Here is a 23,307-nt window from a genome sequence, read left to right as displayed (position 1 = left end):
TCAGGAAGCTGAGGTGGGAGGATCACTTGAGCCCAGGAGTTCAAGGTTGCAGCAAGCTATGATCGTGCCACTGCACTCCAACCTGGGTGACAGAGCAAGACCCTGTCTTGCCAAAAAAAAAAAAAAAGCATCACAGAGAATGTTGAATTCTCAGTCCCAGCAAGTCAATAAAAAGTGGGATTCTGAGACTGAGATGAAGTCTTAATGGGCTAATATACTTGGAAACCTTGAAACCCAGATCCCCCTGAACCCTCCAGGCCTGCAGAAATGGTTTGGTCCTCTCTGTTGAACAGAGACTAGAACTCACTTGGCTTGAAGATGCTGCAGAGGCTTCTACCTTGTAAGGCAACACGTGTTTTCCTTGGGACCTCCCTTTGCGCAACCAGATGAATATCTAGGGTCACCATCCTTTGTTCAGTTTCTGGACTCAGAACCCACTGAGTAAAAGATAAATCGGGTCCTCAGGAGGAAGGATCTTATAATACCATGACAAGTGTATAGTAATGATTTCCCACAGAGATCTAGGGACATTTAGTCAAGGAACCATACACTGGAGACAGAGGAACACCCATACATTTTGAAGATTGTGGAATATAACATTCAAGATGACACTGGTATTCAAAGTGTAAACATGGACCCTCCATCAGAGTTAAAGACACATGAAGGCTAGAAATAAATAGAGTTGTGGCCCAGTTCTAACTCACAGTGAGTCCACCTGGTCCAAGTCCTATCAAGTGGTTATTTCCTTGCTCTTTGAATGTATAATTGGAATGGACATACTTGGAAGTTGATAGTACTCCCACTTTAGGTTTTGTTTTTTTGTTGTTGTTTTGTTTTGTTTTGAGATGGAGTTTTACTCTTGTTGCCCAGGTTGGAGTGCAACGGCATGATCTCAGCTCACTGCAACCTCCGCCTCCCGGGTTCAAGTGATTCTCCTGCCTCAGCCTCCCAAGTAGCTGGGATTACAGGTGTGCACCACCACACCTGGCTAATTTTTTTTTTTTTTTTTTTGTATTTTTAGTAGAGATGGTGTTTCACCATGTTGGTCAGGCTGGTCTCAAACTCCTGACCTCCTGATCCACCCGCCTTGGCCTCCCAAAGTGCTGGGATTATAGGTGTGAGCCACCGCACCTGGCTGCACATTAGTTTTTGACCTGAGGTAGGAATTATTGCAGTGGGAAATGATAAGTTGCTAAGTGAAAGTCTTTCAGCTTTCCCCCAGTCAATGTAGTAAATAAAATGTCATGCGGTGGGTAGGAATAGCCCTGATTGATGCCACCATTAGAAACCTAAAGGGTACAGGCCGGGTTCGGTGGCTTCTGCCTGTAATCCCAGCACTTTGGGAGGCCTAGGCAGGAGGATCACCTGAGGTCAGGAGTTCGAGACCAGACAGGTCAACATGATGAAACCCCGTCTCTACTAAAAATACAAAAATTAGCCGGGCATGGTGGCATGCGCCTGTAGTCCCAGTTACTCAGGAGGCTGTGAGGCAGGAGAATTGCTTGAATCCGAGAGACAGAGGTTGCAGTGAGCCGAGATCGTGCCACTGCACTGCACTCCAGTCTGGGCTACATAATGAGACTCCATCTCAAAAAAAAAAAAAAAGAGGAAAAAGAAAAAGAAAGCAAACCTAAAGGATACAGGGCCAGCAGTTCTCATAATATCCCTATTGAATTTATTTCTCTGGCCCCTACAAAAACCAGTCTGAAGACTACTGCAAATTCAACCAAGTTGTAGCTGTAATTGTAATTGCTGAGACAGAAGTAATATATTTGTTAGGGTAGATTAATATCAGTTTACCCATCAGTCGAATTTTTGTTTTAGGGATCCAGAGGTCTGGGGCATGATTTTCCATCCCCTGCAAATTAAAGGACAAAATGTTGCATCTTGTACCTCCCACCACTAAGAAAGAAGCACAATGCCTGGTAGGCCTCTTTGGATTCTGAGGTAGCATATTCCATATTTAGGAATACTGCTACAACCCATATACTGAGTAACATGAAAGTCTGCTGACTTTGAGCAGATATTAGTGCAGGAAAGGACCCTGCAGGTCCAGGCAGTGGGGCAAGTGGCCCCACAGCCACTTGGTTGATCCTAAGCAGAAGACCTTCTGGTAAGATGTATTGGCGACTCACAAGGATGTTTTGTGGCAAGCTCCAATAGGAGAATTACAATGCACGTTCATCTGCAATGAAGTTTTATGCAAAGTTCCTGGGAGGTGAGCAAATGGCCAGAACAGCCCATTCTGAGTAGTTCTATTAGATCCTGAAAGCCATGCATTTGAGCAGGCCCAGGAGCAATCAAAAGATGGAAGTGGAACATGGAGAATTGTGCACAAGTAGGGCCCAAGGGAACAAGCAGGTAGCCCAGACCCCCATATTATTCATTAATATTGTACCAGCACCTCTCCCTCAATTTATCTCTTTGTTTGCCCAAGGAGTCTCTTATAGTCAGCTTAAAGACAAAAAAAAAAAAAAAAAAAACCCTCAAGTTTGGTTTTGTCAGTTCAGTAGGTAAGTGCAAGCCAGCATTGGAAAACTGCCACCCTGCAGCTCTTCTCAGGGTGGCCCTAAACGATAGCAGCAAGGGAAAATTGTCCCAGTGGGCAGTTTCAAGCAACGTATTTGATCATCTACTTTGTGTGGAAAGAGAAGTGGCTGGCCCAAGAGAAGAATTCATACAAACTCATGAATGATGGTAAATGGCTTGGATGAGTGGTCAGAGGCTTCTAAGGAAAAAAACTGGAAAACCACCCAACCACTGGATGACTAGATTTGAAATGTATTCTATGTAAAATTGGGCAAGACCTAAACTAGCACCATTATCAGAGGGCTTAAAGTGTTAAGTGTTTGTTTTACCTTCATGGGATCCAGCATAATACCTCATTGGACCAAGGTACCCACATTACAACGAAGGGGATTGGCAGTGACTGAATGCTATGGTTTGAATGTGTCCCCACAAAATTCATGCATTGGAAACTTAATCCCTAATGCAACAGTGTTGAGAGGTAGGGCCTTTAAGAGGTGATTAGGTCATGACAGCAAAGCCCTCATGAATGGATCAACGTTATTATTATTGCAGAAATGGGTTACTTATCACAAGAGTGGGCTTGTTATACAAGCAGCTCTCTCTTTCTCTCTCTTTCTCATGCTCACTTGTCCTTCTGCCATGTTATGACTCAGCAAGAAGGCCCTCTCCAGATGCTAGCACCATGCTCCTGGGCTTCCCAGCCTCTGGAACTCTAAATAAAGTTTTCTTTATAAATTATCCAGTCCTGTGGTATGCAGCCTTAGCACTTAAAACAGACTAAGACAGATACTAAGCATGGGTATCTAGTGGCATTATCACATTCTGTAACATCTAGAAGCTGCCAGCCTGATAGCATAATGGAATGACCTTTGAAGATACAATTGAGGTACCAACTTGGAGACAATACCCCACAAACATGGTGGGACAAGCAGCCTCTAAGATGAGACTCAGTGATCCCTGACTCCTATTATTCACATCTTCGTGTAATCTATGCCTCTTGAGTGTGAACTTATTGACTGACTTACAATAACAGAATATGGTAGAAGTGATAGGCTGTCACTTCTAACACTAAATTATAAGAAGATTTGTTTCAGATGCTTTCTTTTTCACCGTCTTTTGGCTTGCTTGCTTGGAAGCTAGATGTCATAATGTGAGGCATCCCTGTGGACAGACCCATGTGAAAGGGGGCTGGGGCCTACTAACAACCATGTGAGTGATCTTGGAAAATAATTTTCCCTCATTTGAGCCTTACAATGAGACTGCAGTCTTGGTCAAACAACCTGACAGCAAATCCATGAAAGATCTTGAGCCACAGGGACCTAGTTAAGCTGCACCTGTATTCCTGACCCATAGGAACTGTGCAATAAAAAACACTTGTTGGCCGGGTGCAGTGGCTCATGCCTATAATCCCAGAACTTTGGGAGGCCAAGGAGGGATGATTACTTGAGGTCAAGAGTTGGAGACCAGCCTGGGCAACACTGATATACCCTGTCTCTACAAACACAGACACAAAAAAGAAAGAAATATGTGCTGTCTTGAGCTACTAAGTTTTGGGGTAATATGCTACACAGCAATAGATAATAATAGATTGCCCTTCAAGGAACTAAGTGTGGAAAGAAGTGTCTCACCATCACTCCCAGTGACCCCCTTGGGGTATTTGTGTTTCTCATCCTTCTCAACTCTGAGACCTGTATGTTTAGAGGTTCTCATTTGCAGGAGGGGAGTACAACCACCAGAGACACAGGAAGAGACATAGCTTCCACCTAGTCACTTTGAGCTTATTTTGCCAAGAGACCAGTAGGTAAGGAAAGAAGTTATACAGCAGCGATACTTGACTCGAGTCACTAGGAGGAGATAGGGCCAAGGAAGAAGACATGTGGCTCCCAGGTTATCTGTGATGGATCTTTTTAGTATATGCTTGTCCAGTTTTGACAAGAAATAAACAAAGGTAGCTGAGAAAGGCAGTGACCAAGGGCTTAGACCCTCTCAGGTATTAGGGCCCGGGTAAGCCATCAGGGGCAGTAGAGGTGCTAGCTGAGGGTGCGGGAAATCTAGAATGGCTAGGAGAGGAGGACATCAGCTGTGGCTGAGACCAGCTGTAATGGCAGGGTGTATACTTAACCCATTAATCTTCTTCAGGTTTCCCAGGAAGAGACCAGTCCGAATCTGGAGGAGCTATTTCCAGAGCGTATCACTGAGCAGCGAAAGGTGAACTAAAGTGGATGCTATGTGCACCACCTAGATCCTCTTCTGGACTGAGGGACTCATTTCCCCAGCTGCTGGGAGTGTTGGCTCTGGTTCTGAGCACAATCCTTTCTGGGAATTGCCCTCGGCAGAGAATGACTCGTCCAAGATCATGTATTCCCTTCCCACATCCCCATCCTTGGGCAATAACTGGAATATGTGAGGGTATAAGAGTGGTTCCCCGGCCGGGCGCGGTGGCTCACAATGGTAATCCCAGCACTTTGGGAGGCTGAGGCGGGCAGATCATGAGGTCAGGAGATCGAGACCATCCTGGCTAACACGGTGAAACCCCATCTCTACTAAAAATACAAAAACAAAACTAGCTGGGCATGGTAGCAGGCGCCTGTAGTCCCAGCTATTCGGGAGGCTGAGGCTGGAGAATGGTGTGAACCCGGGACTCAAGAGCTTGCAGTGAACCGAGATTGCGCCACTGCACTCCAGCCTGGGCGACAAAGTGAGACTCCGTCTCAAAAAAAAAAAAAAAAAAAAAAAGTCTGGTTCCCTGGCCTCACGGCCAGATAATTCTAAAGGAGCATCTTATTTCCAGAACTTATCACAAGATTTACTGAGGTATTTTTTTGCATTAGCATCTCAGTTGAATGTCTCCCCCTGCCAATCCATTTTATGCTCCACTATGGTGTGATCTCAAGGGCAGACCTAATAAACTTCCTGTACACATCTCTTTTGCAATGTATTCTGTAAACTCTGACTGATATGGTTTGGCTGTGTCCCCACCCAAATCTCATCTTGAATTGTATCTGCCATAATTGCCGCGTGTTGTGGGACAGACCGGGTGGAAGATAATTGAATCATGGGGGCAGTTTCCCCCACACTGTTTCCGTGGTAGTGAATCGGTCTCACGAGATCTGACAATTTTATAAGGGGTTTCCCCTTTCACTTGGCTCTCATTTCTCGCTTGTCTGATGCCGCGTAAGACGTGCCTCTTGCCTTCTGCCACGATTGTGAGGCTTCCCCAGCCACATGGAACTGCGAGTCCATGAAACCTCTTTTTCCTTATAAATTACCCAGTCTTGGGTATGTCTTTATCAGCAGCATAAGAACAGACTTGTGAACACAGACTGCACTGTTTTCTATACACCCTGGCCTAAGATAAATATGGAATTGCTGAACAAACAAATAAATGATTACTATTTGGAGTTGAGGAATTTCATGCTGCCTTAACCCATATGGAGAGAAGGGCCTAAGAACTACCAGAGACCTACAAGTGCTGGAATGGCAGGGAAAAATCCAGAGCTCACTTTGGGCCCATGCCAACATCTCAGAATGAGAATAGAAACCATAGAACAAGTAAAGGATGTCAATGGTCTTAAGCATCTTTTTTTTTGGAGAATCACATTTTAGAAGTTCAGTCTTCCATGGTACCCTAATACACAGATGAAAATGGAGAGAAGGCTTACATTTATTTACCAGCTTGGCTTTTCTCATACTTTGAGACATCTCTGAGGAGTCTAGGACCTCTCAGCATAGTTTGAAGTGGGAGAGAGAAACAATGACCTAAATTTTATATTTACAGAAGTTATTTAACTCTGGAAAAATCCAGCTTTCTGATAAGTGTAGATGCTGGTTTAGACTTAGATATGTATGTTTAACAAGGCAATTAAGTGATCATCTTACTGTAACCTACTAACCTACCAAACAACAAGCATTGTATATGTATATTTTTAAAAACCCCTTTATGTCATTTAATCAAAACTCTGTAAGGAAGATAGAATCATCTCCATTTTAGAGGTGGAAAAACAGACATATGAAAGTTGAGTGATTTTTTGTTTTTCTTTTCTTTTCTTTTTTTTTTTGAGCTCTTGCCCAGACTGGAGTACAGTGGTGTGATCTCTGCTCACCGCAACCTCTGCCTCCCAGGTTCAAGAAATTCTCCTGCCTCAGCCTCCCGAGTAGCTGGGATTACAGGCCTGTAATGCCTGCCACCACGCCCAGCTTATTTTTTTGTATTTTTAGTAGAGATGCTCTTGAACTGCAGACCTTGTGATCCACCCGCCTTGGCCTCCCAAAGTGCTGGGATTACAGGCATGAGACATTGCACCCAGCTGAGTGATTTTTCTTAGGTTACTCAGCTAGCAAGGGATACCTTGAAGAAATTGTGGGTTTGGTTCTAGACTATCACCACAATAAAACAAGTCACATGGACTTTTTTGGTGTCCAGTGCATATAAAACTTATGTTTACATGGTTGCTATTAAGTGTTCAATAGCATTATGTCTAAAAAAATGCATACACTTTTATTTAAAATACTTTATTGCTAAAAAAAAAAAATGCTAATGATCATCAGAGCCTCGAGTGAGTCATATCTTTTTTTCTGAGACGGAGTTTCGCTCTTGTTGCCCAGGTTGGAGTGCAATGGTGCGATCTCAGCTCATCGAAACCTCTGCCTCCTGGGTTCAAGCGATTCTCCTGCCTCAGCCTCCCGAGTAGCTGGGATTACAGGCATGCACCACCACACCCAACTAATTTTGTATTTTTAGTAGAGACGGGGTTTCTCCAGGTTGGTCAGGCTGGTCTCGAACTCCCGTCCTCAAATGATCCACGTGCCTCGGCCTCCCAAAGTGCTGGGATTACAGGCATGAGCCATTGCGTCCAACCAAGTCATACCTTTTTGTTGGTGGAGAATCTTGCCTTGATGGTGGTGGCTGCTGCCTAATCAAGGTGGTGGTTGCTGAAGACCAGGGTGGCTGTGGCAGGTTCCTCAAATAAGACAATGAAGTGGCCACATCAATTGACTTCCTTTCACGAATGAGTTATCTGTACCACATGATGCTGTTTGATATCATTTTACCCACAGTAGAACTTCTTCCAAAGTTGGAGTCAATCCTCTCAAACCGTGTTAATGCTTTATTAACTGAGTTTGTCTAAAATTCTAAATTCTTGTAATTTCAACAACACATACAGCATCTTCACAAGGAGTAGGTACCATTCCAAGAAACCACTGTCTTTGCTCATCCGTAAGAAGCAACTCCTCATCTGTTCAAGTTTGATCATGAGATTGCAGCAATTCAGTCCCACCTTCAGGCTCCACTTCTAACTCTACCTCTCTTGCTATTTCCACCACATCTGCATTTACTTCCTCCGTTGAAGTCTCCTTGAATACCCAGGGCTCTGTGAGGGTTGGAATAAAACTTCTTCCAAACTCCTATTCATGTTGATATTCTGACATCCTCTCATGAACCACAAATGTTATTAATGGCATCTAGAATAGTAAATCCTTTCACATGGTTTTCAATTTCTTGCCCAGATTCATCAGAGGACTCACTATTTATGAAAGCTGTAGCCTTACAAAATGTATTAGTATTTTTTTCTTTTTTTTTTTTTTCTGAGACAGTCTCACTCTGTCACCCAGGCTGGAGTGCAGTGGTGTGATCTCAGCTCACTGCAACCTCCACCTCCCAGGTTCAAGCAATTCTCCCACCTCAGCCTCCTGAGTAGCTAGGATTACAGGCATGTGCCACCATGCCTGGCTTTTTTTTTTTTGTACTTTCTGAAGAGATGGGGTTTCACCATGTTCACCAGGCTGGTCTCGAACTCCTGACCTTGTGATCCACCCGCCTCGGCCTTCCAAAGTGCTGGGATTACAGGTGTGAGCCACCACGTCCGGCCTAGTATTTCTTAAATAAGACTTGAAAGTCAAAATTATTCCTTGATCCATAGGTTGTAGAATGGATGCCATGTTAGATTACAGGTGTGAGCCACCACGTCCGGCCTAGTATTTCTTAAATAAGACTTGAAAGTCAAAATTATTCCTTGATCCATAGGTTGTAGAATGGATGCCATGTTAGCAGGCATGAAAACATCAATCTTCGGCCGGGCGCGGTGGCTCAAGCCTGTAATCCCAGCACTTTGGGAGGCCGAGACGGGCGGATCACGAGGTCAGGAGATCGAGACCATCCTGGCTAATACGGTGAAACCCCGTCTCTACTAAAAAATACAAAAAACTAGCGGGCGACGAGGCGGGCGCCTGTAGTCCCAGCTACTCGGGAGGCTGAGACAGGAGAATGGCGTGAACCCGGGAGGCGGAGCTTGCAGTGAGCTGAGATCCACCCACTGCACTCCAGCCTGGGCGACAGAGCAAGACTCCGTCTCAAAAAAAAAAAAAAAAAAAAAAAAAAAAAAAAAGAAAACATCAATCTTCTTGTATATCTCCATCACAGCTCGAGTGACTAGGTGCATTGTCAACGATCTTATCATATTTTGAGTGTTCGGTTTTTTTCTGCCCCGAGCAAGAGGTCTCAACAGTGGGCTTAAAATACTAGATATGCTACACTATAGAGATGTGCTGTTGTGCATGCTTTGCTGTTGTATTTCTAGAGCACAGGCAGAGTAGATTTAGCTTAATTTTTAAGGGCCCTAGGATTTTCGAAATAGTGAATGAGTATTGGCTTCAGCTTCCAGTCACCAGCTGCATAAACCCCTAACAAGTCAGTTTTTGAAGCTTTGAAGCCAGGCATTGACTTCTCTCCAGCTATGAAAGGCCTAGATGGCACCTGCTTCCAATAGAAGGCTATTTTGTCTACATTAAAAACTTGCTGGCCGGGTGCGGTGGCTCAAGCCTGTAATCCCGGCACTTTGGGAGGCCGAGACGGGCGGATCACGAGGTCAGGAGATCGAGACCATCCTGGCTAACATGGTGAAACCCCCGTCTCTACTAAAAAATACAAAAAACTAGCCGGGCGAGGTGGCGGGCGCTTGTAGTCCCAGCTACTCGGGAGGCTGAGGCAGGAGAATGGCGTAAACCCGGGAGGCGGAGCTTGCAGTGAGCTGAGATCCGGCCACTGCACTCCAGCCCGGGAGACAGAGCGAGACTCCGTCTCAAAAAAAAAAAAAAAAAAAAAACCTTGCTATTTAGCACAGCCCCTTCGTCAATTATCTCAGCTAGATCTTCTAGACAACTTGCAGTTCCTACAAAACTCTTGCTGCTTCACCTTGCACTTTAATGTTATGGAGCTGGGTGCTTTCCTTAAACTCCATGAACCAACCTCTGCTAGTTTTAAACTTGTCTTCCACAGCTTCTTCACCTCTCTGACTTCAAGGAATTGAAGTTAGGAGCTTGCTCCGGATAAGGTTTTGCCTTAAGAGAATGTTGGGCCTGTTTCGATCTTCTATCCAGACCACCAAAACTTTGTATCAGCAATAGGGCTCTTTTGTTTTCTTATTGTGTATTCACTGCACTGGAGTAGCACTTCTAATTTCCTTCAAGATTTGTCTTTCGCATTCACAACTTGTCTAATGAACCTAAGAGGCCTATCTTACTGGCCCATCTGATTTTGCCATGCCTTCCTCACTAAGCTTAATCATTTTCAGCTTTTGATTTAAAATGAGATGTGCGACTCTTCTTTTACTTTAACACTTACAGGCCATTGTAGGGCTATTAATTGGCCTAATTTCAATACTGTGTCTCAGGGAATAGTGAGGCCTGAGAAGAGGGAGAGAGGGAACAGCCTGTTTGTGGGGCAATCAGAACACGTGCATTTATGTTCACCATCTTATGGGTGTGGTTCATGAGGCTCCAAAACAATTACACTAGTAACGTTCAAGATCCCGGATCACCATAACTTGATAATTTAAGTCTGAAATAATTTTGAGTTATTAAATGTGACACAGACAGGAAATGAGCACACATTGTTAGAAAAATAGCACTAATGAACTTGCTCAACATGGGGTTGCCACAAACCTTCAATTTTTTTTGAAGAAAAAACCCTGCAGTATCTGCAAAGTGCAGTAAAACGAGGTATGTCTGTAACTTCAAGTACAGTGCTTTCACAACAGTGTAGCTTAGTAAAGAGCTTATGCTTAAGAATTAGACTGTCTGGACCAAAAATCCCTGCCTCCTCTGCTTACTGTTATCATTGGGCAGGCTACCACACCTCATTCTCTGCATGTGTAAATAATATTACCTACCTTATAAAGGTGGGGGGTGGAGGGAGCAAGTGGGTGATATTTATGTGTAATTTCCAGTTTTTCCCTGTAAAGTTCTAAACTGGAGATACAATTCTGATAACCGAGTCATGTAACAGGAAACTTTATAGCACCCATTCATATTCCCAGGTTATAGAAAGCTAAGGCCCAATCAGTCTCCTCAATGGGTATCACTACCAGCTTCTACGAAGAGTGTGGTTTTTACTCCAAGTACAACCTTCTTTGCAGCTTCTCATACTAGAGAGGGTGTCTCCTCCCCGGAACCAATAAACCTTATTCATATCGGTAATTAAAAAAAAAAAATAGCCACTGAATCCTTTAGCCAAGCAAAATTTTAAAGTGGAATTGCTTCTGTTTAATAGTGTGTACTTCTAATCTGAAAACCACTGCCCTAAGTAAACCAGATTTTATCAGTTCCACAGAACTGTCTGAAATTAACTATTTCGCCTCTTGACAAATCTAACCCTGGAGGGCCAGAATGCATCTCTGTCCCTCTATACCATCCTTGAACTTAAGACTTATTCACCTGGAACCACAGGCTCTGCTTATTGAAATTCCCTCTGTTCTCCACTGAACATTAGTGCATTTTTCAGCTCAGATAAGGAAATTATTGAATTGCTTTCTTTGCTCATATACCAGTAAGACCCAAATTTACATGCAATTCTACTTATTAAATATTAGCTAGTATGTGAAGAAATGGTGAGAAGGCCAGATTGGGACTAAAAACTTCTGGAAGATTTTAATCATATTTAGAAGGTTAAGTAGTACAAGCAAATAGATTAGGGGGGAAAACTCAGACTGAAGATGGGGTTTGAGGCATCCATGAAATAAGGGCTAGGTATCTATCAGTGATGAAAACCTGAAAGGCCTCAAAGCTACCACATGTATCTCCACTCACACCCCGGACTGTGTTAAGAAACTGTCCTCAATATTCCCAGCACCTGACACATACAGAGTTAATACTTGACTCCCTGCCTGATTATACCAGAGACTCACCTCTTGCTTAAACTCTCTGTCTCAGGTAAGTTTTCCTTTTCCGGTAGCACATTATTCCTTTCTGTTGAGGGAAGTTTTTAAAAAAATAATTACATTACATTATGAAGTAAATTTGTGGCTCCTAACCAAACTCTATTTAAGCACTTCCAAGGTAACACATGCTGACTGATGACTATTAGCTAGTAGGTAGTTTAGTTGTCAATATTACTTGATTTCTACAATTTTTACTGTTAAAAACTGTGGTCAAATTAAGGGTATGAGCAAAGCTGGAAAACTGAGGGAAGGTATCTGTGAGAGTTCAAGGGAATTCTCTATTCAGATTTCTTTAAGACAAAACTGAAAACTATAGATGATGCATATGTAATAGAATCTAGGCAGCAGACATCTCAAAGAAATGGTGTAGACCTTCCTCTAAAAAAAGCAATCAAAGTATCTAGACTCTGTGACTTTCCACTTTAACTGACCAACCACCAATTCTAGTTCCACTTCTAAAGCACCTACAAAATAATTAGGTCTGTCAAACTATGATATAGTTTTATATTTATTCATAAGATGGAAAAAAGTTGCAGGGGAATGTGAAGTTAGTACTGAAAACGGTAAGCATCTATGAAATATGCTGCAATGGCAACATGAAAAATCACTTTACTTGTTAGAAGAGACACACTTAAATAGCTTCTGACTCATTCTACCTTCTGTATCTTGCCTCTGGCCAAGAGTCTGTTGGAACTTTATAAACGATACCCTCCTCTCATTCCCCAACCCTCCTCCCCCAATCACTCTTCTATCATAAACACAATGTTATTAACTAGGGGCAAGGACCTGGACTCCCCTTACCTTCTACCAGGGCAGCTCAAGGGACAGAGAATGTTCAGAAGTTTATGTGACCAAATATCTACAGTCAACCATTAACTGCAACACCTTTTGGGTTATTCTGTCACATGTCAGAGAAGCCAGAGACAAAACTGCATGGCCAAACTGCAGAGAGACATTAATATACATTATCTTACCTTCATTCGATATGCTTTTGGTGCCATTTTTCCACCACAGGTTCTAGCAAAGTACCCAAGGTATTAGTGATATTTTAACAGTTAATACAACCAAATAGCACATGCCTGCTGGTTTGCAAGTGGGGGTAATGCAAGCTGTATAGCTGGTCACCTACTAAGTCTTAAAATTTAGGAGGATTAAACTGAAAAACTAGAATATGAAAAATACCAACAATGGCAGTGACTTGGTAAGGCAAGTATTTGATTCCCATTCTTACCTATCATACCTCTTCCCACAATTCTCTGCAATAAACCACAGCTTTTAATTTAGAGCATATCTTGAGAAAAACCCTAGACTGAAAACTTGGATCAAGGCAGAGCCTATTAATAAGTATCAGATCTGGTGCAGTGGCTCACACCTGTAACCCCAGCACTTTGGGAGGCTGAGGCAGGTGGATTGCTTGAGGTCAGGAGTTCAAGACCAGCCTGGGCAACATGGAGAAACCCTGTTTCTACCCAAGACAAAACCATCAAAACTTGAGTATCTTATGTTTAAGAACTGCAGTATCCATGATTTAGAAAGGCACATGTGTCATTAGTGACTGAATAACTAGTTTTCTTAAAGCTGGGTCTGGAAGCAACACGTTCTGAACATGGGATTTTAGGATAAGTACTACAATCCCTCAGTACTTCACTTCATAAATTGAGTAAATGATAGAACAAATGCCCTATAGCCTTTTAGGGCAGGTGATGATGTTCATAAGCATGCCAACAAAGCTATGAAAAATACAAACGTAAATAATACTGAGATCTATTTTTGGTCCTTCAGCTTCTGACCGAAAGATGGTGAAACTCTTTTCGACATCTGGCACTATGCATCAAGACAACTTATTTCTCCTTGACATCTGCTTCGGCCTCCCAAGCAGCTGGGACTACAGGTATGCGCCACTATGCCCATCTAATTTTTGTACTTTTAGTAGAGACAGGGCTTCACCATATTGGCCAGGCTGGTCTTGAACTCCTGACCTCAGGTGATCCGCCCACGTCAGCCTCCGAAAGGGCTGGGATTACAGGCATGAGCCACCACACCCAGTGGATAGATTTGTTTTCAATGAGTTTGGCTACCTCAGAACAGGAGCCATGACTATCTGCCACTGACAATAGTTACTTTAGTTGAATAATTTTCAGAGTTCTTCAAAGCGAGAAATCAAGGCTTTGGATGATAATCCTTTTCTAGAGTATAATGTACTTTTTTTGAGACAGAGTTTCACTCTTTCGCCCAGGCTGGAGTGAAGTGGCATGATCTCGGTTCACTGCAACCTCCGACTCCTGCCCTGGGTTTGAGCAATTCTCCTGTCTCGCTTCCCAAGTAGTTGATATTATAGGAACCTGCCACCAGGCCCAGCTGAATTTGTATTTTTAGTAGAGATGGGGTTTTGCCATGTTGGCCAGGCTGCTCTCAAATTCCTGACCTCAGGTGATCCACCTGCCTTGGCCTCCCAAAGTGTTACGATTACAGGCATGAGCCACTGCTCCCGGCCGTAAAATGTACTTTTTGTTTTTTTGTATTTTTAGTAGAGATGGGGTTTCACCATGTTGCCCATGCTGGTCTCGTACTCCTGAGATCAGGCAATTCACCCACCTCGGCCTCCCAAAGTGCTAGGATTACAGGCGTTTGAGTCACTGCGACTGGCCGGTACTCTTGACCACTATTTTTAATACATGACAAACCCTCTTGCTTTGGATTTTAGGAAATGATTAGAGGTTCCAAGAATCATTATTTAGAGAATACTTTATTAGTTTCTGTAATCAAACCCATGTAGATAAGACCTTACATATTTAATACAGTGCGTTACCCCTGTACAAATGGAAAAAATTAAGTTTAACGTTTCTAGACCAATATGGCTGTTAATTTCTGTACAATGCCAACTCAACACAGTAAACTGGGATACTTTTTCCAAAGTTGACAGCACAGCTAAAGTTTCCAAAAATTCAAATTATATATATATATGTATATATATATATTTATATAAAAAGACCAATAGCAGTATGTTATGCATCAATAGCAGCAACAGCTTTTCCAGGTTCTGCAGTCATCTGAATAAAATTATAGAGACATCCAGCACACTCCATTTAAAAAAAAGGGGGGGGGGTAAAAAACAAAACCCCAGAAAATTGCAAAGTTCTGTTACTGTTGTGGTACCTGGCACCATTTTTTAAAATTAGCTTCTGAATCATCATCTGGAAATAAAACATTCTAGAATAACATCATTAAAAACAGCTCTGATAAAGCACGGTCACTACTACGTATCATAAAGCAGGTACAAGATATTTTACATTCACAGAGGTATGATACAGTACTGTCCTATATCTATAATACTAGAGGATACAATTAAAAAGGCATTATTTGAGACTTGATTCTACTTTTCCAGCAGAGGGCCCAAAGGATGGCATGACACAGCTCTGTAAAGAAATGCACCTTCTTAGGATTTCCTTTAATTAGTGGCACAGTTCTAGGTACTCACTATTCTTCATGAACACCAGCTAAAAACTGGTTTAACAAAAAAAAAAAAAAAAAAAAAAAAAAAAGGAAAAAAAGAAAAAAACCCCAGAACCATGGGATTCATACAAAGGTGACTGAGTGGGGCAAGGAAGACTCAACCTAACTAGCATTTTACCAAATCTGTCATGTTTGAATGGTTAGAGCTCCATGGAAGAAAGGAGATGCTAAGTAGCGCTTCAAAGCTTCGGACCACAACCAAAACACAGCATCATTTCAAACAGAAGCAGTAGCCAAACACTGCTCACTATGATATGGTTCAAGGATGGTGACATCAATATTTACTCATCTGCTCATTCATCCAGGAAGAAGGGGAGATCAGTTACTACTGTACTTTGATTGTGTTCAACTCAATCACCATGTTATAAAAATAGCAAGCTGCCATAATAAAAAATAAGGCTCCTCTATCCAGCACCAGTTATCTTCAGTTCTTCACCTCCAAGCCTACAAATGCCATAACCATATCCAAAGAACATAAGGGAGCAAAAAAACCGCATCTGATGTATTAGCTGGGACCATCACACTGTTCAGGCTGAGCTATTCCTCTGCCGTGTTATTTTCCTTATATTTTTGGTGTTTCATCTAATCATAAGGATTTTTAGGTCTAAATTATATGCACTCAAAAAAATGGGTGCATATATTTATATATAAATTCTGACTGAAGATGCGCGGCCATCAACCGAGTACATGTTATATAGTAGGTACAAGCTTGCAAAGCCTCATTTTTACTGGTACAGCAGCTATGTGTCAGTGTAAATTGCTCCTATGTCCCTTGTATATCTCCAAGCTCTGAACAGGATAATGTCACAGACCATTTTGCCCCTTTGGCTGCTGGCATCATCTGACTTAATTCTCCATGTTTTCCCTCCCCCCACCCCCAATCCCCTGCAATAAACCATAGCCTTTAAGATTTTGTTTCTTCGGTTTTGATCGCCTGAGGTTTGATTGGTCCAGTTCTAACAGGTTTGGTGGCTATGGAGGGTGCAGGGGGTGGCTTTTCTTCTACTTTTTCCTGACAGACACCAGGAGGGTCGGTCAGTGTTTCAGGAGGTTTACTTGAATCACTGTCCACTTTCTGGGCTTTGCCTCCTATCTGTTTGCTCTGTTGCTGTTCAGAGAAGAACCGTTGCGTGGACTGAAGAACCTCTGCTCTCTGCTTTGCCTTAAAAAATAAGAAAGAACAACTGAAAATACTGCAGCATTACCAAAGCCTGTCAAATCAATCTTGGTTCAAATTCTTTTACCAATCACAAATCAGATTTCCCCACACTGGTATGGCCAAAGCCAAAAGTACCTCATTGATCTTTGAGCTTTTAATGCATAGATTTCTTCCTATTTTTGAAATATTCCATGTGATTAAAAAAAAAAAAAAAAAAAAAAAGGAAACCACAGGACCACCTCCCACCACCTTTTCAAGGTTTGCCCTCTCATAAAATAATAAAATATAAATTGCTGCTGATTTGTATCTTTTCTGGAACAATAAGCTTATTGATATTAAATTTTATTTAGGGAACCTGCTTGCAAATCTGAAAACATACATGTAACACTTAAAACTTCTAGTTATCAATATGTGGTCTACAATAAAATGAAAAGGAAGCACTTATATTGTGGCATTACCAACACCTAGGACCAAATGTCTTGTGGCTGAGTCCTCTTCCCACAGCTCTCTTCTGCAGGGGAAGAGCATCAGAAATTAGTAACTACAACTTCACTTGATCACTAAGTTCTGATAGCTCCTACCACATTCTGAGCTGGTAAATAATTTCTTAGTTTTGACTATGTGCCCCCAAAAATATACTTACGTCCATCTGTAAATTTTACCACTGTAACATTCACAATTAAAACTTAAGTTTCCATTCTTCTTGCATATAAAAAAAAAAATGCTTCATGTTCTACAGGTAACCTGTACTATCCAAAGATCTGAAGCAATTTTCAAGAAGCTTGTACCCTTTCCCATCCCATTACGATTATAAAGCTCTAATGTTATTTCCAACATGGGAATATGTGAAAATCAAGAGCCAAGGAGCCAGAAGCAGAACTGGAATCCAAGGCCAAATAACTTCCGAAGATTTTTACTCACACTGGTATTTCTAATTATAACAAACAGATGGAAATCCTAGGCATACAGCCTTAATAAAAGTAGATAATTATTTAATAAAAGTTTTGCTGCTGGGTAGTCTTTAAATTTGATTACTCAGGATCAGAAACACTAGGGATGTCGCCCCAGAAACTTCAATCAATCCATCAATCAAATTTTCGAATAGGATTATCATAAACATGTTTCTAATTCAGAGTAAAGCATTACTATGCACATTTCCCTGTTTGAAAGCGGTAAGCTTTTCTTTGTTCTAGTCTGATCTCATGACATATAGTGACAAAACAGGCAAAATTACTAAGATCCCTGAAAGTCAAGCCTAAAGTAAATATAGAAATAAATGGATTCAACTGGCTGTACTGGCAGACATGTAAGGTTTATGCTACAAAACTGTCCCCACACAGACTCCTAAAGGCACTCTTTCTGCATTAGCAAACCCCATGTTTATCAGTGCCTTTCATCATGAAGGATCCCAAAGTGCTTTTCTGAGTTCTTCATCTAAAACTGCACACTCCACTGTGGAATACAGCCACCTCATGTGGTAGGCCAAAAAGGGTATGAAAACAGTTTGAGAAGAAAACTGTACTTTGATGACTCATAATGGAAAAAATACCAAGACAGGTAACACATCTTACCCATTCCAGAGTTTTCATATAACCATGATTTATATTTTAAGCTGCTGGGAGGAGGAGAGTCAGGGGAAAGGGGGGAAGAAAATTAAAAAAAAAAAGAAAAAGAAAATGGGGAAGTCTATAATAATTCATATTACTTCTTTGCTATTCCAAAAAAAATTTTGCATCTAAACTCAGATCTCCCTCAAATATTTATCTGATAACAATTCATTTGGCCACAGTTTAAGACATTAATTCATTTCCTGACTACAGTTGCAAAAAAAAGAAAAAGAAACAAAAAGAAAAAAAACATGAAAGGAATGGGAATGGGGCAAAAAAAAAGAAAAAAAAGGGGGGAAATGAATAAAAGTAGTTAGCTTGGTTAAGTCTGCTAAGACAATGAATGCCTGGATATACAGTTATGGGTCCAGAGGCATTTTAAGACATGGTTCAGAGACAGATTCTTGATCTGTTGGCTGTTAACACTGTACTAACCTTCATGTCTTGTTCAGCCTTCAACGCAGCCTGGGCCTGATTACCTCTGACTCCAGATAGTGATCCACAAGGACCCCTGGCTACATGTGGCAAACGAGCATGGCTCATGAGGCCTGTGGTCAGCGGAGGAGGCATCTGACTGGCCAGTGCCATTGGTGGCCTCTGAACAGGCGCTGGGAAGGTGTTAGTATGTGGGGCTCTTACCAATGGAGGGACCAGGTTAGGCTGAGAGAGAATCTGAGTGAAAAAAACAAAACATACAACATTGAACTGTTAAAAAAAAAAAAAAAAAAAACCAAAAAAAAAAAACCAAAAAAAAAAAACTGCCAACTAGACCAGGTTGGCTCACCCCAGAGTAAATGTGTGCCCATCCTACCAGTGAAAGGAAGTGTATGGATTGTGCCACTTCATTAACAAGCACAAAGAATAAACAGGCCATGCTTGGAGAGTTTAACAGAAAAATTAGGCAAAGCATGCTATGGCACTTCAGTAGGTCCTAGCATCTCAGTTGTAAATTCTGAAGGGGGGATAAAGACTTTTAATTAGGCTATCTTTTTAAAAGGTACAGTTACAGAAAAGGCACACACCTGTAACAAATGTAATCTGAAGATAAATAAAATCAATACTAATTCAACAAATGTTAATTTCTCAGGAACCAGTTCTAGTTTGTGAGAGTTCTTAGTCCTTTTATATGATCAGCAAGGGGAAGAGAAGCCAGTATTTTTATACATATATTAAAATATCTTCTTGGAAATTTTATCTCAATTGCACATAAATATCTTAAAAACAAAAACCAACTTTAAACCTAGAAAACTTCAAGCACTGGGACCCTTCGCTGAAAAGTCAACTCCTTAAAAAGTTAAAAGGAAAAGGACTCAAATTATCAGAGCTGTGTGGGGAATCTTAAAACTATTTCTCTTGTCTGCTTTAGAACTAAACAATTACTATGTCTGGCTACAAATCGCAGACTATCTTTATAAAATAAATTTATTGTTAAATTCAGAAATTATTTTTTATTAAAAACTGTACTTCTTAACTGGCTAACATAAGGCAAGATCACAATTTATCCAGATTAGCAACTATTTTTAAGTAAATAATACTCATTTCTTAATTACATCTGCCCACCTGGGGTGCAAACTGTGTAGGAAATGGTTGTGTCATTCTCACAGTGGCAGGGGCTGACTGGAACTGCTTCTGGTAGACAATACTGTTCATTTTGCTGGACTGGCTGTTCGGACTTGTAGAAGTAGCCCTTAGGAAGAAGCCGTTACTAGTCAGTATAGTAATACCAAGTAATTAATGCTGTTAGATTTTTGCAAACACTGTTCTTAGTATTTTCATCATACTTGGTAGTTGGTAAAAATTTACTGTGATGAGTTACCAAACATTCTGGTAGAAGAGAGACACTGGAGGAGCAGAGGTAAGAAAGGATACCAGTTACCAGTTAAGACTGCCTGGTTCGAAACCAGCTTGGACAATATTTTTTTAAAAATTAGCCAGGTTTGGTGGCACGTGTATGTAGTCCCAGCTACTCAGGAGGCTGAGGCAGGAGGATTGCTTGAGCCCAGGTGTTAGACGTTGCAGTGAGCTATAATCATGCCACTGCACTCTAGCCTGGGTAACAGAGTGAGGCTCTGTCTCAAAAAACATAAAAGAAAAAAAGATTTGCTCTGTAACAAAAGAATTTACTTAAAATATAGTACAATAAACACATTTCAAATAATTTAAAAGCTTAATATTTTAGACAAAACTATCAAAAAGAATATCTTAATAATTCCTTTTCTGCTTGGAAAAGGGATTATGTCACACAGGACTGATAAGTATTTAACAAATAGTGACCAAATTGGAATTTCATAAGCAAATTTAAATGCCCATTTTACCGGAAGGGACTAGATGTTGGTGTGGTGCTTCTACCAGCGATTGGAGGTGTGCCTGGTTTTATATCAATGCCACTTCCAAAGGCTTTTAGTTCCATTTCAGACATCTGAGGAAAAGCATAAAATAAACTTAACATTTCTTTAATTCCATAAGCTAAGTGCTGTGTTTACATGTCCTATATGTGAAGACGTAATCTAGGAAAGGGCAAAAAACCTTAGTACAAAACTCCTATAGTTAGGCTTCAAGTATTATGGAATTATCAGACCAAAGAGACTTGTAATAAAATAAGCCTAAGAGACACTATAAATCCAATTCTTCCAATAAATTTGGGAATTCTTTGTTATTAGGTAAAAACTAGATGGGGCCAAACACATTAAAAGTAAACAGATAAAATGTAAATACACTGGGGTTTGAGATTTGTTCTGCAGGGTAGTAAAAACTGACACATTTTAGTTTTTTAGATAACACAAATGTATAGATCTGAACACACTACCTTAAATTCTCAAATAACCTGTGCAAATGTCTCTTTACTTACTTTTCCTGTGGTTGCAATCATGCTATGCTGTGTTCCAGCAGGAATTAATCCTCTGAAAGGCTGGCTTACTTGTGCAGGACGACTCAGACTCTGAGCCTGTGCTTGGGGAGTGGTATGCTGTAACGGGGGCTGAAGAGTCTGAGGCAAAGCAATCAGAGGTTGCCCTGTAGATCCAAAATTAGGCAAGGAAAGCTGGGATCCTGGTAAAGGTACTGTAACCTAGAAAATAAGTAAAGAGAAACTGAAGCAATTTGTTTCTGTTTACTACAGACATATCCATACAACCATACACAACTCTTCAAATACTTCTGAGTAAGATTTAAAATAGAACACAGTGGCTGGGTGCGGTGGCTCATGTCTGTAATCCCAGCACTTTGGAAGGCCAAGGTGGGGGCAGATCACGAGGTCAAGAGATCGAGACCATCCTGGCCAACATGGTAAAACCCCGTCTCCACTAAAAAAAAAACAAAACAAAAATTAGCTGGGCGTGGTGGCGTGTACCCGTAGTCCCAGCTACTTGGGAGGCTGAGGCATGAGAATTGCTTGAACCCAGGAGGCGGAGGTTGCAGTGAGCCGAGATCACACCACTGCACTCCAGACTGGCGACAGAGCAAGACTCTGTCTCAAAATATAAAAAATAAAATAAAATAAAATAAATAAATATAACACATCCATCTACTAATATATTTCACATATTTCTTTTGCTTAGTGACTACAAGTTGAGTATCTCTAATCTGAAAATCAAATCCAAAATGCTCTAAAGCTTTCTGAGAGGCTGATATGACACCACAAGTAGAGAATCTGACACCAAGTCTGGGCACGGTGGCTCACGCCTATAATCCCAGCACTTTGGGAGGCCAAGGTGGGTGGATCACTTGAGGTCAGGAGTTTGAGACCAGCCTGGTCAACATGGGGAAACCCTGTTTCTATAAAAATAAACAAATAAATAAATACAAAAATTAGCCAGGCATGGTGGTGGGCGCCTGTAATCCCAGCTACTCGGGAGGCTGAGGCATGAGAATCGCTTGAACCCAGGAGGTGGAGGTTGCAGTGAGCTGAGATTGTACCACTGCACTCCAGGCTGGGTAAGGGAGACTCCGTCTCAAAAAAAAAAAAAAAAAAAAAAAAAATAATTCAACACCCCACCTCATGTGACAGATCAGTCGAAGTGTGGTCAGAACTTTGTTTCATGCACAAAGTTACTTAAAATGTTGCTTAAAATTACCTTCAGGTTATACGTACAAAGCATATATGAAACAAAGGAATTTCATGTTTAGACAGGCCCCACACCCCAAGACACCTCATTATGTATACACAAACATTTAAAAAAAAAAAAAAAATCTGAAATCCGAAACACTCCTGGTCCCAAGCATTTAGGTAAGAGACACTCAACCCTCAACCACATCTCCATTCTTCTATTAAAGGTACAACATAGTTTAGTTAATGCTACTTGTAGTGAAGAAAATAGAAAGTGAAAGAATTAGAACTATCTTTGAATTTATCCACAAGACATGTCAAATAATCACAAAGTACATGGGGACATAATATAAGGAGTATTCACAAGTTTCCAAACAGATATTTTACATAATGTTTTCAAGGCTGGTCAAAATGAGCTACGAGAAGAACAAGAATCTCTGTTTTCATATAAACACTGTATTTAATATGAATGTCAATAAGATATTCACGAATTATCACTCCCTAAAATAGCAAACAAAAACAGTTATAAGAAAATGACTAATGACTTGTTCCCCCACCAGCCCTCCACCACTTTTGAAGAATAAGCTAATGAAATTATTAGAGGAGTTTTAAACGCACCATACACTTTTCACTGAAAATTATTATTGCATTCATACACTTAAGTATTTGCCATTTATACTCGATCACACTCTGCCACACTGTTGTATGTATGCTAACCTGTCAGATGGGTCTTTGGGAGGCTTCTCCCTAGCACTAATGGGTAAGCCACCTAAATCACACTTATAGGTAACTATATTCTGGACAATGGTTTTCAAAATTTTATATTCATGGAATCCTTTGTTAAAATAGAATAAATAATTACACGGAAACCTAGCAGCCAAGTGTGGTGGCTCAAGCCTGTAATCCCAATACTTTGGAAGGCCGAGGCAGGTGGATTGCTTGAGCCCAGGAGTTCAAGATCAGCCTGGGGCAACATGGCAAAACCCGGTCTCTACAAAAAATACGAAGAAAAATTAGCCAGGCATGATGGCACTGAGGTGCGAGGATTGCTTGAGCCTGGGAAGCTGGGCTGCAATGAGCCATGATCACACCCACTCTGGTGTGGGTGACAGAAAAAAATAAAACCCCCCAAAACAACAAAAAACCTAGAAGATGTAAAAATACAGGAATGACTGAAGTAGGGGGTGATGGTGGTGAGAAGAGGGGTGTCATGAACCTGAAACCCCTTCTACGTGAACC

The 23,307-nt window shown here is 41.2% G+C and overlaps 1 protein-coding gene across 15 annotated transcripts in view; it reads right to left on the bottom strand.

Moving 5' to 3' along the window:
* Window positions 1-14,471: 14,471 nt before the first annotated feature.
* Window positions 14,472-23,307, bottom strand: part of PRRC2C (proline rich coiled-coil 2C) — a 106,363-nt gene continuing 97,527 nt past the window's right edge. For 7 of the 15 annotated variants that reach the window (XM_033198262.1, XM_033198269.1, XM_033198264.1 and 4 more), the window contains 5 exons: window positions 20,872-21,090; window positions 20,339-20,442; window positions 19,584-19,710; window positions 18,459-18,695; window positions 14,472-16,419 (listed from right to left, as the gene is read on the bottom strand). In XM_033198262.1, the coding sequence (XP_033054153.1) occupies window positions 16,162-16,419; window positions 18,459-18,695; window positions 19,584-19,710; window positions 20,339-20,442; window positions 20,872-21,090 (945 nt within the window). In that variant the 3' untranslated portion in view covers window positions 14,472-16,161. Of the gene's footprint in view, window positions 16,420-16,874; window positions 16,928-18,458; window positions 18,696-19,583; window positions 19,711-20,338; window positions 20,443-20,871; window positions 21,091-23,307 lie in introns of all 15 variants that reach the window. The other 8 variants (XM_033198276.1, XM_033198277.1, XM_033198266.1 and 5 more) reach the window with 5 other exon arrangements.

The sequence above is a fragment of the Trachypithecus francoisi genome, unplaced genomic scaffold (genome assembly GCF_009764315.1).
Source record: "Trachypithecus francoisi isolate TF-2019V2 unplaced genomic scaffold, Tfra_2.0 Lachesis_group5, whole genome shotgun sequence".
NCBI lineage: Eukaryota > Metazoa > Chordata > Mammalia > Primates > Cercopithecidae > Trachypithecus > Trachypithecus francoisi.
Note: the sequence above shows the minus strand (reverse complement) of the source record. Positions and strands in the feature narration are given on the sequence as shown.